Here is an 18,719-nt window from a genome sequence, read left to right on the forward strand (position 1 = left end):
CAAAAAACCAAAGGCACTTAAAAAAATTGTCAAACCATGAGCTGCAATGAAGTGCATCAATCACAGCAGCAGCGACTGGAATGTGATTCAGCTATCACATTTCCAGTCTCAGTTCTGCCCCTCCCCATGCTCACATTTGTGAAAAGCCCCTTCAACATCTTTCCCATAATGATCCTGCAAGCTCAAGTCAATCAACATGCAAAAATGAAAATGGCAGCCATGTTAACCAGCCACTTCAGTGAGCTGTATGCTACCATATGGCACTTAGATAAAAGATATTAAATCTGCTTCATCCATTTTGTTCAGGATAATGATTTGTCAAATTCCGTTACTTATCTGACAAGATTGAAGCTTTACTTTTAGATATTTACCAAAGATATTTTTGGTAATTTTTTTCAGCAACAAGAAAGATACATTGAATAAATTCCCAGATCTTCTCCCTTCAACCTAATACTGTTATAACAGCTGAATCAAATGTAAAACAAAAATGAAATCAGAAAGAGTTATGATGTGTTCCCCAAATCAAACTTCTTACATAAATGATATTAAAAAATAAAATAATTCTTCCTTCTCACTCGGAGAAAGATAACTGTAAGAGTTACCTGACCAGGCTTTGCATTCTCACAGACAACTGCATCATACTCTCTGGCAAGCTCTGGAGGGTTGTCATTGATGTCCAGGATCCTAACACCAACTTGAACATGGCTGACTAGCTCAGGATTGTCTGTAAAATACATAAGGGGGTATTAAGCCTTTTGAAATATTAAACATTCCATGACATGCTCAATTTAAAATATATCTAAACAATAACTAGATGAGAACTGTATAAACCTGCAGACTTTCATGTAGCAAGATACTAAAAGTTGTCTGCTGTGTTTCATTAACAGTTTTGAAATATAATTTTTAAAAAAAGTGAAAAGTATGTTATGAGTCTTAAGTCACTGTTATACTGTAACAATAAAAATGCAAGTTACTCTAGAACTGGTGGCAGAAAGCTGTTGGAGTAATCACATACCTTCACGCTGTATGCTATGAAATGATCAATTACTTTATAATAAATGTGAAAGTGCCATTGCAGTATTGAGTAAAACCTAATAAAAAAATATTAAAACCTTCTTCTTTTTCTCAGTCCCTTAAAATACAAAAATAACAAGATAATATGAATGCAAAGGCACATAGAAGCCTTTACCAAGCTTGAGTTCACCTTCCTCACAAGGTTCTATGCTATTACACAGCATAGTTAAAGATTCTTGCTTTAGCAGTGACACACCAGTAAGAAACCTATATTTAAGCAACAGTGCCTTAGGCTATGATGTGTACTTCTGTGAGAGTTAACACTCAAAATTTTGAGTTCACCCTCAAAAATTTCAATAAATAGAACCCGTTCAACAGGAATACATTTTCCATGATAAAATGGGGAAAAAAAAAATAGTTCTTACTAAAATTAGTTCTTACTAAATTAGTTCTTACTAAATTAGATCTTACTAAAATTAGTTCTTACTAAAAAAAAATTAGTTCTTACTACTAATTACCAGGAAAATTTTATTTTGTTAAAAGAATTATATTAAAACTTTTTTATAATTAAATAAAATCTGCCTTCTGAATTCTGTGTAAATATGAATTGGTTAGATGTCAAACTTGATTTTACTTTCACCAATTAAATTAAACTATCAGTACAAAACAATAAAGTCATCTCTGAAATTCAACGAGATGGAAGAACGGGGTCTTAGAGATGGACATTTTAAAAGTGCATGTCCCTGTGTGTACTCATGGGAAGAAAGAAAAAGAAAAAAAAAGAAATACTAGTATTTCTATATTAGACTATATTAGTAGTCTAAAGCTCATTTGCCTTGGTTATTTTGATCTTAATTAATCTACATCATGCTTCTGACAAAAAGGGTCATTTGTAAAATGTCTTAAATTTGTCACACCTTTAATGGCCTCAGAATTCTGAAAAACGTTAATTAGACACATATTTGTCTTCAAAGCCATCAGTAAGGTAGCCTCTCAATGAAAGAATATTTGAGAATGTTAAAGTTTCTTTTGACATTATCCTTCTCTGTTTTCACCTGCAATACTAGTCAAAGAGCCTGGGGTTTAGAAGTTCACTTCAGATTTTTCATGTTCTCTTTTTAACTAATGTCTATGTTCGCCTGATGGCTTTAGTTCACTTTTTGAACTTAGTCAATTAACCACATAAAATGGGAATTGAAAGGAGATCAAAAAAAGTCAACAGAAAATGAAGACTTAACTTAGATAATATATGAAACTCTATTCCCAATTAACATTAGCATTAGGTTAGAACACCACAATCAGAAGACATTTATAGACTTGCAAATTACATTTTCTTACTGAAATTTTTCAATTTTTCCAATTTTCTCCAAACTTTTTCAGGTGTACTACTCATCTGAGGTCTCCAAACCACTCTAAAAACTTGTCCTTTTAGCAGTGTATTTTTGTTTATTTGACAAATTTCTTGCAGCAGTTTGGCAAATTTCCAATTTTAAGATAATGGGTGCTGATATATATTTCAGGCCTGTGCACTATAAAACAGTCAGATCTATTCTGTGTCTTAGTAGCATTATGTCTCAGGAGTAGGTTTTTCAAAGTAAATGCTCACTGTTTTAAGGGGTAACTGAAGCAGAAACTTCGCTGCTATTCACCTACGCTAGGGAGTTGCTTTTTTATGCTTGAGACTTTCCCAAACAAATAGTTATTTGCCAGGATACTAAATATCTGTGAGTGAGTCAACTCCATTGAGTATTAGCCTCTCCACCAGAAAGTCCTCGGGGAACTTACAGAAGTCCCTACCAACAGTCTCAAGTCTTGAAACTTTTTTTCCATTAATTTCTGTGGGCAAACTTTAAAACCCCAATTTAAGAAAAAACCCAATTTAAGAAAACTTTTTAATACAGCTACTGCTGTCTGAGACTTCCTTTCATATTATCAAAATTCAAAAGGGCTTTATCTAAATAAATTCTACCTGAATGACATTCAGAATAACAGTTCTGACATTAAAAGTCTTTTGTGCTTTTATAGTTTTGCCCCCCTTCTTTTTTTTTTTTTTTTTTGTTAGACTGCTATAGTTAACCAGATATTATGAAGACTGAGTGAACAATTTAACCCACCTAGCACAGGATTAGAAAGAATGTCTATGCTTTTGTATCATCAACATTAAATACTGACCTTAATCAGTACAATAACCATACAGTCACAGAATAGTTTGTGTTGGAAGGGATCTTAAAGATCATCTAGTCCCAGATCCCTGCCACGGGAGGTTTCACAAGACAAGGTTGCTCAAAGCCCCATACAACCTGGCCTTAAACAGTTTCCCAGGGATGGGACAGCCATGACTTCTCTGGGCAAGTGGTTCCTTGGTGGGAAGGTTCCAGTGCCTCACCACTCTCACAGTAAAGAATTTCCTCCTAATATCTAATCTAAATCTACCCTATTTTAGTTCAAAGCCATTTCCCCTTACCCTGTCACTGCATGCCCTTGTCAAAAGTCCCTGTCCAGAGGGACTTTCTTGTAGGCCCTATTTAGGTACCGGAAGTCTGCAACCATAAAACATGGAAAAGAACTTGCAAATTCTTTTCATAACTTGCTGTTCCCTGATGGTAATATGAGGTGGCAACATACGTATGCACCTAAAGAAAAGATATAACTGCACCTTACTGTAATTATATACTTTATCTCTTTAATGTAATTCTAGGGCTTTCAGTATTTATTCAAAATCTCAAGGAGTTTTATATGTCGCTGCTGCAAATTATTATTTCTGTCTATGAATTTTCTTTTCCTCTGAATTGTTTATATCTTTCTGTTTCTATTGAAACTTATTAACGAAAAAGATCCTTATGTTATAATTTGGACATGCACCTGAATGTTTTTACACTTTCTTTACAGTTAGTAAACTAACTGTTGCGAGCTCTTATTATCGTGAGATGTCCTGCCTTTTCACGTATTTTAATTCTGAACAGGGTTTATTTGCCTTCTATGAAAATATCTCTGAAAGTTATTTTTTGTTGTGTATTTTTGGTAATAATTGTGTTTTCCTGGAATCCTTTCAATACCCCATAACAGGGTACTTTGTATTTCATCAGCGAGGTACTGCTCTAACTCAACTCTTCAGTGTCTTACTCTCTGAAGCTAGTATGAAGCATACACATGGTGAAGCACATATAGAAGACATAAACAAAGGCAAATATATTTGAGGTTTTTGTTTTGTTTTGGTTTTCGTTCCTTCCCAGCCCCCTTATGTGATTGTATCTGATAGCCTTGGAGATTTTCATCTACAAAATCAAATGCATAATGATGTCTCAAGTATTTTGATTCCTAATACACTGTGGTATCAAAGCTCTGTATGTGCAATATTCTTTCATGTGGTCATTTCTTACTGTCTCTTGCTAGCATTTCTTTAAGTCAGTGGCGATCTGACAGAACATGGCAGAAAACATGTTATTTCAGTTTTCCTGCTCTTCACTGCCTTTACAAGCTTTACAGATTTAGAACACTTTATGAACCCTTCAAAGGTAAGTTTGTGCATTCCTTGCATTCAAGTTGGTTCTTTAGTGGAGTATTTGGAAATTGTCTGCTTTTTTGTTCTCAGCCATTGTAGAGCATTTTGAAGACACTCAGCTCCACCACAATTTTATCCTAAAATGATCAATGATCTAGCAAATAAATCCATTTTACACACTGGTATACTTACCAGCTGTGTAAGAGAAATATGTGAAAAGCTCCCAATAGAAAGTATCTTTAAAATCTCTGAAATATAAGCATTTGTTTTCAAAAAATCACGTATTATTACAACCACAGATATTCTTATTAGCCATCTTCATGTCCAGTACTTTCTGGATCCAGTAATCTCTTGATGTTAACATCATCTGAAAGCTTTACCTAGAAGCTGGTTTCCTGTCTACTGAGAAGATATTTAACACAGTTCAGTTGTTAGAATTAATATCTAAAAGGACTTTTCTGATACAGCCTTCCTTACTCTATTTCTAAGTAGAAATGACTACTGAAAGCTAAGATCCTCTCATTCCCAAGCCAAGACATTCCCTAATTCCTTCAATCATCAGTGTTTTACTCCCTGCAGCTTTTATGCCTTCTTATTGAGGACAAAGACTTCAAGGATACTATTATTTGTTCTGTTTGCAGTACTGCTTTGAAAACTTTGAAGCCTATATGTATTTTACTAACGGAAATTGGCTTTTGAACTGGCAGAAGTCCACCCATTTATATTTTAGTGCCATTTTTTTCTTGCAGAGGCTATGATTGAGGGTTTTGCTGTTATTGTTGCTTTTGCTTTTGTTATCAGTACCACTATATGCTAGAGAGAAACCTTTATTACATCACCCACAATTATTTTTACAACTACCTATTTTCTTTGAGTATACATTGCTATTTTTCCCCACATTCAACACACAGTTCCCAGTACCACAAAATCACAGAACTGTTGAGGTTACAAGGCACCTCCATAGATCAGCAAGTTCAAATGTCCTGCTCAAAGCTGGGTCAACTAGCCCAACTGGTAAATTGCTCTGGGCCATGTCCGGCTGGGTTTTGAGTATCTTCAAGAACAGAGACTTCACAACCTCTATAGGTGATCTGTGCCAATTTTTGACCAATCCCACAGTAAAACCATTTTTCTTCTAATGTTTAAATTAAATTTTCTGTTTTTCAATTTGAGCATATTTCCTCCTGTCATTTCAATAGATACTACTCAGATGAGCTTTTGTTCATCTTTGCTCATCTTTAATCTTCTTTACTCTCCTTCTGAGCCTTCTCATTTCCAGGCTGAACAGTCCTAGCTCCTTCAGCCTCTCCTTGTATGACAGATACTCCAGTTCTTAATGATTTCGTGCCCCTTCACTGACTCCATGTCCAGTGACAGTTGCTCCATGTTTCTCTTTTACTGGAGATTCCTAACCTGGACCCAGAATTCCACATGTGGCCTCACCAGTGTTATATAGAGGGGAAGGATCACCTCTCTCAACCTGCTGGCAACACTCTTCCTGACACACAACTGCAGGATGCAATTGGCCGCCTTTGCCACAAGCCATTGCTGGCTCATGTCCAGCTGGCATCCACCAGTACCTCCACATCCCTTTTTGAAAAGCTGCTCTCTGGCCAATTGGCTGATGCATGTGTACTAGTGTATGGGTTTATTTGTCTCCAGGTGCTGGACTCTGAATTTTCTATTACTGAACTTCACAAGGTTCCTCTTCAACCATTTCTCCAGCTGGTTGAGACCCCTTGGGATGGCAGCATGACCCTCTGGCATATCAGCCATAACTCCAGCTGTGTATCGTTTTCCATCTGGCTGAGAGTGCACTGTCTCATCAACCAGGTAATTAATGAAAAGATTAAATATTACTGTATCCAGTATCAAGCCCTCGTGATACACCAGTAGTGATGAGCCTCCATCTGCACTTCGTCCTGCTGATCACAGCCCTTGGAGCCTGACATTTCAAACAGTATTCACTTTTCCATTCATTTATCTAGCCCATACTTTCATGTGTCTTGTTATTACATGTTTCTCTCGATCTTCCTTAGTTCTTAGCAGCCAGGGAGGTTATTTAGGAATCTGAATCACTTCCTCTCATTGTGTGCTATCATTACAAAGAATTTGAATTGACAGATCCTACACCAGTCCTTTAAACAGTTCAACACTAACCTCTTCCACTCCCAAAGGAACAACCATTCACTATGACTCCATTTCTTTCCTCAGCTTCTCATCTGTTACAAAACTTTGTGCACTTGCTCTGTATTTTCCTGTTTCCATTGCTCTTCTTAAAGACTTGGTCAGAAGTCTTTAAAAGAGCCAAGCAAATTGTATCAATCTCCTTCCTCTTTCACAAAACTTTTTCCACAGAATTATAGTAAGTGATTGAAATGTGATTAATTCTATGTGAAACCATATTTTAAAATCCTACTACCATTAATTCTGAATTTTTTCTTCCTGCCCTAAATATAGTCCGTAGATCCTTCAATATAAAATACAGTATTTTATCATTTTTCTTATTCCCTAATACCAGAAGGAGTTTTCAGGAAGTACCAGTACTGAAACAATCAAAGCAATAGCTCTAGTGATGTGTTCTGGACATCAAAATCCCACTCTTCCTCACTGTATGCTACTGTTAAAGAACAACACATGTTAAAAAGAAAAAGGGTTCTCCCACCCATTCCCATGCCAATGAATTCTGGTATGCTTTACAAGTAGCTGCATAAACAGAAAAAACCCACTGATCACTACATCATTACTCCCACAGAGAAAAGTGGTAGAACTCCCTCTGATTTCAGAGGAGAAATCTGATCAATGCAGAGTGTATAGCATACAAAGCATAAAGGTGAAAGTAAATGTTTTATGAAAAGTTCAGAAATAATAAAGATGAAACATGAGGAAATCATACATTTTAGGGCAGAAATATGATATTGACTCTAAATTTCTTTTGCATAAAACAAGCACAGGTCCAAATACCTGTCCAAAGGATGATCAGTAGAAACTGAATCCTGCCAGTGTAGTGTAAATTTAAGACAGGAAAACACTTCAATAAACTAACTATAACCATAACATTATTACAGTTGAACACATCTTACTGTTTAAGCAGTACAAAGCAGATTCTGCTAAGTTCCTGGCTAAGCAAATGGTGACAGAAGCTACAAATGCCTTCTTACCATGTCAGATGAATTCTGCCACTCTCACAGGTGACTAACATTTTAGTAAAAACTTGGTAATATCTGTTAAAATAGCCTTCAACCTAATTTTTAGCTTTATTCTTAACTAAAACTAGTCTTTAGTTTTGTAATTACTTGTGGACTTCAAAGTGCACATCATTAAAGGCTGGAGGTATGGGCTAGACAGCACTTAAGAGTTTGGGCCTTGATGTTGTATACACAACATACGCTCTTTCTTCCATCACAGATTCCATATGCTCCTTCTTCCATCACAGATCCAATTACAGATTTCACAATGTATTTGGAAGAGTACAGCAGTGTTGTAACTTTCAAATTATTGCAGGTAAGAAAATGGCCAAAGTAGCAGACACAAGGAAAGGCTGCCTGCCATCCACCTACCTGCAGCATCTTCAACGCTGTCTCTGCCATTATTCATAACCAATGTGTTTTTCAAACTAACACTGTAAATGTACGTTACCTTTCCAACGCCAACTTTAAGAAATGCAGGGGAGGAAAAAAAATTATCTCTGTTTTCCTGTAATAAGTTGCACCTGGAATGAAGAATTCTAAGCAGGCTGTTTAAAAAAAAAAAAAAAGGTACTCCATCTTCCTTAACAATTCTAGTTTCTTTTAGTTATAAACATAATCCTTCACAATCTTTCTCCATTATCCATGTTATTCTCTCAGCATAGTACACGTTCTAGCACTCCTTTGACCATGTGAAATAAATAATGTGTAGAAAGCTACATTTAAATGTAATACTATTAGGATTTATTTCTGAAAAAATTTACATCTGGATGGCTTCCCTAAAAGACTAGCAACTACTCCTTTTTTCAGTATGTTTCAATGTGGTTGTTAAATTGTATTTGAAATTAACACTTACTATGCACCTGCTTATGATTAAGCTTAAATTATCTTTTATTTCATGATGCACTGAAATAATACACATTATATACAAAGACACTGCCAGTGGAGACATTTTTTAAAGGGCTAAACATAAAACTCTAGTTTTTACTATTTACAATAGAAATTTACTTCATTTAAAATGTCAATTTAATAGTGAAAGCAGGTACAATAATAAAAAAAAAAGCTGTCCTGATTAAATATGTGTGTGCTGTTAATTCTGCAACGTGTACTAGCAAAGTAGTGGCAGAACAGCTTCCCTTTTAACCTGGAGATGAAACAGATCAAAGCAAAGAGGGCTCAGGAACATCAGCAGCAGCCGTTACAGGTAAAACCTGTATTGTGTCATTTGGCAGTGACAGACTACACAGAGAAAAAAAAAAAAAAAAAAAGAAAAAGGAAGAAAGGAAAAAGGAAAGGGATATACTTAAAGTAGTTCACAGTTTTAATCAAAATCTCTTCCACTGGAAGACAGTATCATGAAGAATACTTAGCTGGACTGGATCTTTTGATCCAGGTTGGGACTCTTGCATTTGGATTGTTGAATTTTTTAACTTCACAGCTTTGGCTGTGTCAAAATAAAAACCCTGTAATAAAAAGGTGAACTGAAATGTTCTTTAAACTGTTTTTGCCTCATGTAGAAACATTTATCTGGGACTACTCAGTCAGACATTTCTTGACTGTTGCAGGGCTTATCTGAGGCAATGGAATTTCATCACTTTGAGGCCTTTCAAATGCACAAGCAAGTATTTATTGTATCTTTACTTGTCGAACTGCCTATTAAAAGGCGAGGGGTACACCCTGATAATCAGCAACTACTAGGCACCTGTCAGATATAACTTAATATTGACATAGCTAACATGCCAATTTGCTGAAATAGGTTAACAGCAGATCCAAGAAGGAAGGTTGGATCTCTCAGACAACACTATACAGTCTTTTCTTCTAAGGTATATGGAATATGAAACACAAAGTCACAAGCTGTTGATTTTAGGACACTGAATGCTTGGAACTGTTCCTGGGTAAAGTGTCAACCTTCTATCTCATACAGAAAAACATAGTAAATTTACACAGATGGAATTACACAGGCACATGGAGGTTTGTTTACTTGTTCTGTAGAATTAAGAAATTTCTACACACAGAGAAAACTCTCTTTTATCCAAAATGGCTAAAACCCCAATCAGAACACAACGATATTTAAAAAAACATAACATCTCAAGATAGTGTTTTTTAAAATCTGAAAATTCTTCTTCTTTTTTTCTGTTTGGGGTTTTGTTTTGTATTGTATTTTGTTTTTTTTTAATACTATGTGCCAAATATATTATTTACCTATCTCAGAAGCAGCCACTGTGATGTTGTACCAAGGTGTCTCCTCTCTGTCAAAGATCTTGGCAGTCTTAATGGTCCCAGTATTAGCATCAATGGTGAAATACCTATCTTCTTCTGTGTTACGATCAATGAAATACCTATGAAGAAATAAGCCAACAAATATATACTCACTGTTGTATGTATAAACTGAAGTAACAGAAAGACACATAAGAATATTGCTTTCAAGCCTTTAAAGTCACAGAAATTTTTAAAAGCGCTGCAAGAAAAATTCTGAATTATGGAGACACCCAAAGTAACACCATATTTTTCAGTTCTTTCATAATGCTTCATTTCTTCTGATAAATAACAAGGTTTTCACTGTGAGTCACAAAGATATAAATTGTTAACAAGGTGATACTTTACACAGCAGTATCCTATCAAAGGTAAGATACACATATATTTTGACTAAAACAATCATAAAATGGAAAGGCAGAAAACAGAAATAAATAAAGATATTATTCTGCTTATTTGCTTGTCACTGCAAACCAGCATGCCCAGTCCTGGTACCTGTTTTGAAGCATGTCTGTCTGATATGAAGTTGGTTACATGATGACAAAAGCCCTTTTGAATGTAACCATTACAGAGACTAGCAACAGAAAGAGATGTTTCCCAGACTTGCAATTGACACTAACCTACAAGGAGAACTAAGCAGCCCTGCTTAAATCCCTTGACTTCTGGGCACTTTGTCTGAGAAAGTAAAACCCTTGAAGTGGGTAATGGCAGCAGAAGGAGGGAACACTAGAGAGTGACAAAACATTTTTTCTCAAAGCTGGAATCATTTACAAAAAATGAAGCAATTACAGACCCCTATCAAGCCTTCTTCACTAACTTCAGATTTGATGGAAAAAAACATAAGGAAAAGATTCTAAGTCTTTTGTAAACCATAATTCTTTCTCCTGATAATTTGTTAGGCCTGCTATTATTCTGTGAAGTTTTTGATATATGAAAGCTATATGTTGGTGAAAAGGATTTATTTGTCCCATCCAATTGCTCTTATTTCGACATCACCACAAGTGTAATTGCCAGCCAATAAAAAGAGTGGTGCACATAAAAGCTGACAAGCTCAAAAAAATTAATAATAACTTGGGGTTTATTCCTCTCACAATTTATTTATTTAAACTATTTGTGGAAAGAAGAAACAAACAAGCAAACAAATATTTCATTGAATAATAAAGATATACCATGCAAAAAAGGAAAAGAAAGAAAACACCAGAGGAGGCACCAATTTGATTGCTTCACCTTAACTGGTCAAATAGGACACTCCTCAGTTGAAAAGCCAGCTAGGATCTGATGGCTTAAGTTAAATCTTCCTTGTTGGAGAGAACCTGAACCCACATCTCCCACCTGCAAAAAGTATTTTACATCTGCCTTACAATATGATATTTTGGCTTGTAGCACTCAAGATCTTCTTTTCACACTTCCTGTACTTCCAGCAATTAAAGAATTGTAGGTCAGGCTTCAGAAATCAAAGCAGACAAAACTAGGCTAGAAAATCTTTCCCTCTTGCCTGCTCTCCGCCTTTCCTTTTGACATTGCGAAGAGTGAAACAGCTCCCATATGACTGTGGGAGCTGTTGGAGAGACAGCAGACCTCAGCTCCCACCAATTCTATGTTTCTCTGGAATTAGAATTTAACTCACTGTCTCCCAGCTGAGCTACAGTCAAAACTTCTATGTGGTCCATTAACTACCAACACCTGAGAATACCTCATTCTAAAACATACCAGAAGTGCTCAGTAAAGACACTTTGGATGTGCAATACAGCAGCTGAAAGTTGCTTCAAAAAAGTAACAAAATCAAGCTGTTTCCATACCGAAAGCAAGAAGATCTTGATTACCTAGGGTATGGGGCAACCATTTTTTAAGAATGTAAGGCAGAAATATTTTTCTCAGAGGACATTAGCTAATCAGTGTGTTCCAAACTGGATGATAAAAAACATCAAAACCAGTCATGTTGCCAGAAAAAATAATAACTATGCCAATTGTCTAATGGCTAAATCACAGCAGGCATTTACAGGCACTTCCAAAAGCTGGTATGCTTCTCAGTGCTCAGCAAGCTCTGGTGATGAATTAAAAGCAAAGTCTTGACCAATATTCATGAGCCACTAATCATGACAGGCTTAATGTTACAGCTATCCAAGAAAATTCATATTGTTTCTGAGGAATATTGGAATCCTCTGAGGACCTGTTACAAAACAAAGGACAACACAACTATCTTGTTTGCAATATTTTATTGGTCCAGGTTACCAACGCCTCTTTATCTGGGAATCAGGATTTGCTTTTTAATTTCAGAACTGATTTTTCCAGTGTCTCTGCAGATCTCAGTCTTCCATGAAGCACAGATTTTCAGGTTTACCAAGTGTCTGTCATGGAAATGGTTTGAAAGACTGTGCCGATATCAGTCAAGAAGCTATGCACACAGCTAGCCTTACCTTTTGCTAATTACAAAAACTTAGAAGACAGAGCCATATTAATCTCTGAAAGTCCACAAAGCTTGCCACAGATTTATATTGAGATTTGAACTTCATACAGAGCATACATGCTCCAGGTGGAGAAATTCTCCCCATGTCTTATATGTTATGCTTGGCAGTATAGGAAATCTGAGCTATACAAATAGAACATCTTGACAATACTATTGTTAAGGCAGACATAAATCAGTAGCTGGTTGGGTAAGATGGACAGTGCACTTATACATGAATATCTTTTACATGATGAACTGTAATGCTAACAGAGGAAGCATAGGAAGCATCACTGTCTCTCAGTTTTCTTGGTGAGCCTTTACTGGTAGAGCTTACAGTCAGGTATGCAATGACGAAATTTAATTCCTTCTCTCCTACTGCAGCCTTGTGTTTCTGGACTCTAGGGTCTCCTGATAATGATAAGAATTCTTTGCTAACAACAAAAAAAAAAGTTTCACTGACCTTATATATTCTTATGGATTTTGCGCTGCAAATCCAAACCAATTTATAACGTAAGTCTTTTCCCTGCAAACATTTATTACTGTGGACATTGTTTACTCATTATCAACATCAGGCACAGTGACTACTATGTGAATCAGTATTGTGCTGACCTCAGAACCATAAAAAGAGGGCTATGTAGCATTTGTAGACAGTAGCTTAAAAATAGACAGGATTTTAAATTGGACTTAATTGAGAAAAAAATATTAAGCAGTAAGAATATTCAGCTGCTTTTGTGTGTGTGTGACTTACTTATAACAAATAATTACCTCTCCCTCCGAATTAAGTACAGAACTAAAAATGACAAATATTTGTCCCAAATATGAAGCTTGTGTAGAAAAAAACCAAATTTTTATTCTGTTACAAACTGTGACTATGTAACACTTCATTTTCATAGATGTATAGGAAAAGGTGGATTTATTTTTTTTTTAAATCTGAACACCTTTTTCTAAATCAGTTATTTATATGTATTCTATAGAAGCACAAAACTCTCAGTTTAAAGAACTCAGTATTGGATTAATACTTTCAATTGTATTTTCTGTATTATTCATGGAAATACAGAGATCCTGAGGTAACTTATTGTACTAACACTTTTGCTTCTACTGATAGTAGAATAATGAAAAATGTTTCTAATTTATCCACAGCAGCACTTCCCCTTTGTGTGCTAACTTTTGCATACAGTTACAGACATACTGTAACAGCTGCATCTTGACAGAATTTTTCTTGATCATAAATAAATAGAAGAGCAGCCCTTCCTTATTCTTTCTCATGATTATGGTGTTCAGTTCTCCTCCATTACTCTCGGTTCTTCCTTAAAATTCCTTTTTGTATTCTAACTAAGGCAGCCATTTGAGCTGCTCGGAAGGCTGGGAAGGTGGTTCCCAACCTTCATGAATATCTCAGCAAAACAAGTTACAGAAGATACTCCCCCACAGCAGAAGAAGTGGGAATGTTAGTCTAAAGCACTGCTCCAAGTGATCTAAAAATATTTTGTACAAGAAACTCCCTTAGTATAGCCACTCATTTTGTCACATGTAAGAGGGCATTTAGAACAAGTTTAATTGTATTTACAAACTGGTAAATATCTTAGAACTTTATAAATATTAGCCACTGATTGATTTATCTACACATTGAAAATAGAGACCAGGTATATCCATGAATACAGCATACTCCACAGCTAATGATGCTTTACTTAGGCTTCAGAATTTATTTCATCTAGTAAGAAAATTACTTTCAGCTAGCAAATAGTGGCAACAGAGTCATACCCTTCCCCTCCTACCCCTCCTTCCAATTCTACTGAGCTGCCTTGCAATGCTTTTTCTAGACTGTAAAAAGCATTACTGCAAGTTCTGAATTTCAAAGAATTACTTCAAAAATGAATTTTCACCTTAATTCAGTTGACTGCTTCTTCTTTCTTAGAATGCATTAATCTAAAAATGAATTTATAATATTTATTGCAGATGTTGGTTTGCAGACATTTAGTCATGACAATGCTGTGTGAATTGGCATACTTTTAATACTTATATCAGCACATCTGTGTTGCATCGCACATGTTAATAAAGAGACTTAATAACAAGACATGCCTGGATAAACAGCTCTCCATAAACTTTTTACATCCAAACCAGCAAGAAAAAAACAATCTTAAAGAAAGTACATTAAAAAGGATCATGAATATAGAAAACCTATTAGTCATACTATGTGAAGAGACTCTGAAGGAAATTAAATATCAACCAGTCCTGTTAACACTGGGTAATGCGACATGTGCCATGTTTTTATTAGGCCGAGACACCGAACAGAAGGGCATTCCCAGCTTCCATCCATGTGTCCTTATTCCAACTAAAGGGTTTACAGTCTTTTGATTCTCCTCTTCATCCCTCTGGGAGCAGGATGGCTGAAAAGCAGGGGGACTGAGTGAGTCGCTGCAAGGTTCTGAATTATCAGCTGGGCTTAAACCACAACCAAAGCTCCTGGCTCTTTGTGTTTATAAATGGTTTTGAGTTTTTAACTAGTCTTTTAGTCTCCTTTTTTTGGTCTTTAAGCAAGTCTTTAGCTTGTCCTTTCATTATCCTATTTTTATTAATTACCTTATTTACCAACTGCAGACAAGAACTCGATTACATATTTCAACCCTGGCTACAAACCTGCTATTGCTAATGAACTTCCAAAGCCCCAGCTAGATGTCACAATAGTTCTTGGGATTTTGTACTGAGATATAGGTAAATAGCCAATTCTCCAATAAGTGGAATTGGTTTAAAGAAGCACTTTTAAAAGGCCACAGGAAGAGGATAGATCCTCTGTCAAACCAAATATACCACCTAAAGACCAGAATATACCATCTAAAGACTAGAATTTCAACCAGAAATCAAATACTATTAAAAGGAAATCTGTTTAGTTAAAAGTTTAAGCAAAGAAACTTTCTCAGAAAGAGATGCTTAGAACTCGATATAGAGAGATTTATTTTTTTCCTTTTAAAAAATGAATCAGAATAAGAAGCATAAGCAACAGCTGCACAGCGTGAGGGAGGAACAATATGAGAATGAATACTGAGAGAACTGATCAGCTGTAACTCTCTGTGTTTGGCCAGCTAGAGAGCAACAGGAAATGGCCCATGGTGGGACACAGCTCTGGTACATGCCTTTTATCTTCTCTTTACCTCCTGACAGAAGCACTCCTCATGAGCCTGGGAACCAGAAGCATGCCCTTGAAGCTAAATTAGGCAGCAGGGAGATGTTCTGTTGCCCTGACTGCCATGCACTACACTACCTCCCTTCCAGGGCCAATCTATTTCCCCATAGTTCAAATAAATTCTCCAGGAAAAATAAAAGCAATTGTGAAGTGAGTCAGAAGCTGGCTGCCAATACAGCAGGTAACAGCAGGTAACCAATTTTCTTCCTGCAGCATATCTGGTAGATTAAGGAGACACTAGATGTTCTAGAGCTTTTCAGCAGAAGATTACTACTGAGAAGTACTGCCTTCAATTGTGCTTTACAGTTGTGAAAATGAAATACATTTGAAGAGATCTCGGAGAAGGTAATCTCTCCGTTTACCATTCTTCTGCTTTCTTTTTTCATACAGGCATCACATAACTTTAAGAAAAATACTGCTCCTTTCAGTTTGCAGGAACTTGTTTTGACACCGAGTTAGCTCTGGTGCTGGCTGCCAGCTGATATCCATCGCCTAATCAGCAGGACCTTTCTCCCATATGGGACTTCTGACTCACCTCTCATATCAAAATCTCAGCTCAGCAGAAGTGGCAGCCTTCCCTCCCCTTGTCCTGGAAATGTGAGGTGGAAGATCTTGGGAGGCATGGGGGAGTTGCAAGCACTTAACTTGCTCACTCCCAACAAAGCCTCTAAGAGGCAGCCACTACCAGTTTGCATTTCATGCAAAAATTGGCTTTCTCCTGCTGCTCTCATTCTCATCCCCTATGCACTGCTAGCACACTATTCACCTTGGGCACTGGAAAATGGGAATGCTGTTCATTTGAAGGAAATGAGCCATTTCTTTACACCCATCTTTTTTAGCTGACAATTTCTGTCTGCATGTGTTAAGTACCTGATCATCTTTTCTAGCTAATTCTGCCAGTAAATGTAGGCTGAGTACAGCCCACACTCTCAGAGGCATAACTCAGAAGTCAAAGCAAGATAAAGGTTTGTCTTCTTTTCCTGACTTTGTGAATCTCTTCAGAGGTTTACAATTGCACAAATTCATTTCAAGTTGATGTGTTGATGGCAAAATTGTCATACTGAAGTCGCTTTTTACTCAGAGATTCACATTCAGATTCCAGTTCTGCTAAGAAATAAAGTGCAGTGTTACATGAGAATCACTTTTTGTTCCTAAAGAGTTTACCATCTAAAGAATGTGTTGTGGTTTAAACCCAGTCAGGTAACTCGTTCACTCACTCCCCACCTTCTTTCCCTCCCCCTGCTCCCAGAGGGACGGAGAGGAGAATCGAAAAGAATGCAACTCCCACGGGTTGAGATAAGAACAGTTTAGTAACTAAGGTATAACACAAATCACTACTGCTACCACCGATAATAATAATGATAAAGGAAATAACAAGGGAAGAGAATACATCACCTCACCACCAGCCGACCGATAACTTGCCCCCCTCAGCCCAACCAAGCACCGACCCATACCTCCTCCAACCCTGCAGACTCCCAGCCCTTCCGGCTAACTCCCAGTTACATCCTGGGCATGACGTGCTGTGGTATGGAATACCTCTTTGGTCAGTTTGGGTCAGGTGTCCTGTCTCTGCTTCCTCCCGGCTTCCCCTCCTCCCTGGCAGAGCGTGAGGCTCACAAAGTCCTTGGCCAAACCAAAATATCCTTGTTATCAGCTCTGTTCCCGAGCCGAAAGTCAAAACACTGCACTGCACCAGCTACCAAGGAGGAGAAACATGACTGCTACTGCTGAACCCAGGACATTATGGTATTCTACTTACTGTATTATCTTTTTTTTTCTCCTCATGCTGAAGATCAAACCAAATTAAATCTAGATTCATAGATTTATGCTTATTTATTGGAGTTGAATGGACTTATCAAAAGAACACACAACAGAGATGTTCGAATATGAAGGCTGACTCTAAAACCTTTAAAGAATTTTAAATATCAGAGGCATTCTGAAGTCAGTGGAATTTATAGAAACATAGAGATGATGTCCTGGCATAAAATGCCAGGCTCTTAGAGTCACCATGTAAAGATGATCTGTCAGTGTTTTCTCTCACAGCTCAAAGTGAGGTGTGGAGGTGGTTCTGGTTGCTGTGAGATTTTGACCACCCTCCTGAGCTGGCTGCTTCCTAGTCTGAACAACTGTCAGAACAGCTTACCAGCTCCTGCACAAAGAGGTGGACATTTTTGTTAGTGGGAGGCTTGGGACACGTAGCTTGACAAGAATCAAAAATAATTTGAGGCTGCAGGGAAAAAGTCTGCAACAGATCTCCCACCTCAACATTACAAAACAAAACAGAACAAAACAAAAAAATGGTTTAAAATGGTTCCTTCCTGTGAAGACAAAGAATTGGAGAAGAAATTGGACAAAAAATCCCCTTTTTGAATTCCTATTCAAAACAGGCTATTCTTTTTCTGTTTTGATTTACTGATAATCTTAGAGAATAGTAATATTGAAGGAATACAAAGAGCAAATGAATGAAGGAGGTGAGATGGAGAACAACACAGAACCTCTCTGCTATCTAACTGTGAGCCATTCACATACCCTGGAAAGATATTACTGTTTCTCTGTAAGTGTTCATCACAGGGTATGACAGTGTCATACTTTGGAGTGGAGAACAGATGTCTTCTTTTGTCTCTACAAGCACAGGGTTGGCAGGATCTGGAAAAGGGTGTTCCTCTATCAAGCATGTGAAAGAGGGACGGTCACTCTACATGATGGCACTGATCTCAGGATGCTGCTCTAAGTACAGCTAACAGTGCATCCTGTGCACGGGATAGCAGAAAACAAACTGACCTTGTTCCACTTATATGACGCTTAAAGAGCAAGTAAGACAAACAAATACAACTAGGTGAACAGGCTTTTATATTTTCCAGCAGGGGATCAATCTTATGCTCTCTCCTTACTGACAGTGGCAGGGAGCTGCACATAAAGTGATACTGAGCTTAGAGGACAGAGGAAAAAAAAAGATTTTCTTTTTCACCTACCCCAATTCCATCACACAGCTCTCTCCTATACCCCCCTTCATTGAATATGCTGACACTATGTGACCAAATTTGAGTGACTGAGTTTGAATCAAAACTTCAGGTTTTATTCCACTCCCAGTAAATATAAACTTTATATCAGAAATATAGTCTACACCCAGAATCC

The 18,719-nt window shown here is 36.9% G+C and overlaps 1 protein-coding gene across 2 annotated transcripts in view; it reads right to left on the reverse strand.

Moving 5' to 3' along the window:
- CDH18 (cadherin 18) overlaps window positions 1-18,719 on the reverse strand; it is a 255,786-nt gene that overhangs the window by 21,270 nt on the left and 215,797 nt on the right. For both annotated transcript variants that reach the window (XM_062617680.1, XM_062617679.1), the window contains exons 10-11: window positions 9,907-10,043; window positions 603-724 (exon numbers count right to left, since the gene is read on the reverse strand). In XM_062617680.1, coding sequence (XP_062473664.1) covers window positions 603-724; window positions 9,907-10,043 — 259 coding nt within the window. The remainder of the gene's footprint in view (window positions 1-602; window positions 725-9,906; window positions 10,044-18,719) is intronic.

Source organism: Pezoporus occidentalis, unplaced genomic scaffold, assembly GCF_034315485.1.
Source record: "Pezoporus occidentalis ecotype Australia unplaced genomic scaffold, CSIRO_AGI_Poc_V1 ctg2, whole genome shotgun sequence".
Classification (NCBI taxonomy): domain Eukaryota; kingdom Metazoa; phylum Chordata; class Aves; order Psittaciformes; family Psittacidae; genus Pezoporus; species Pezoporus occidentalis.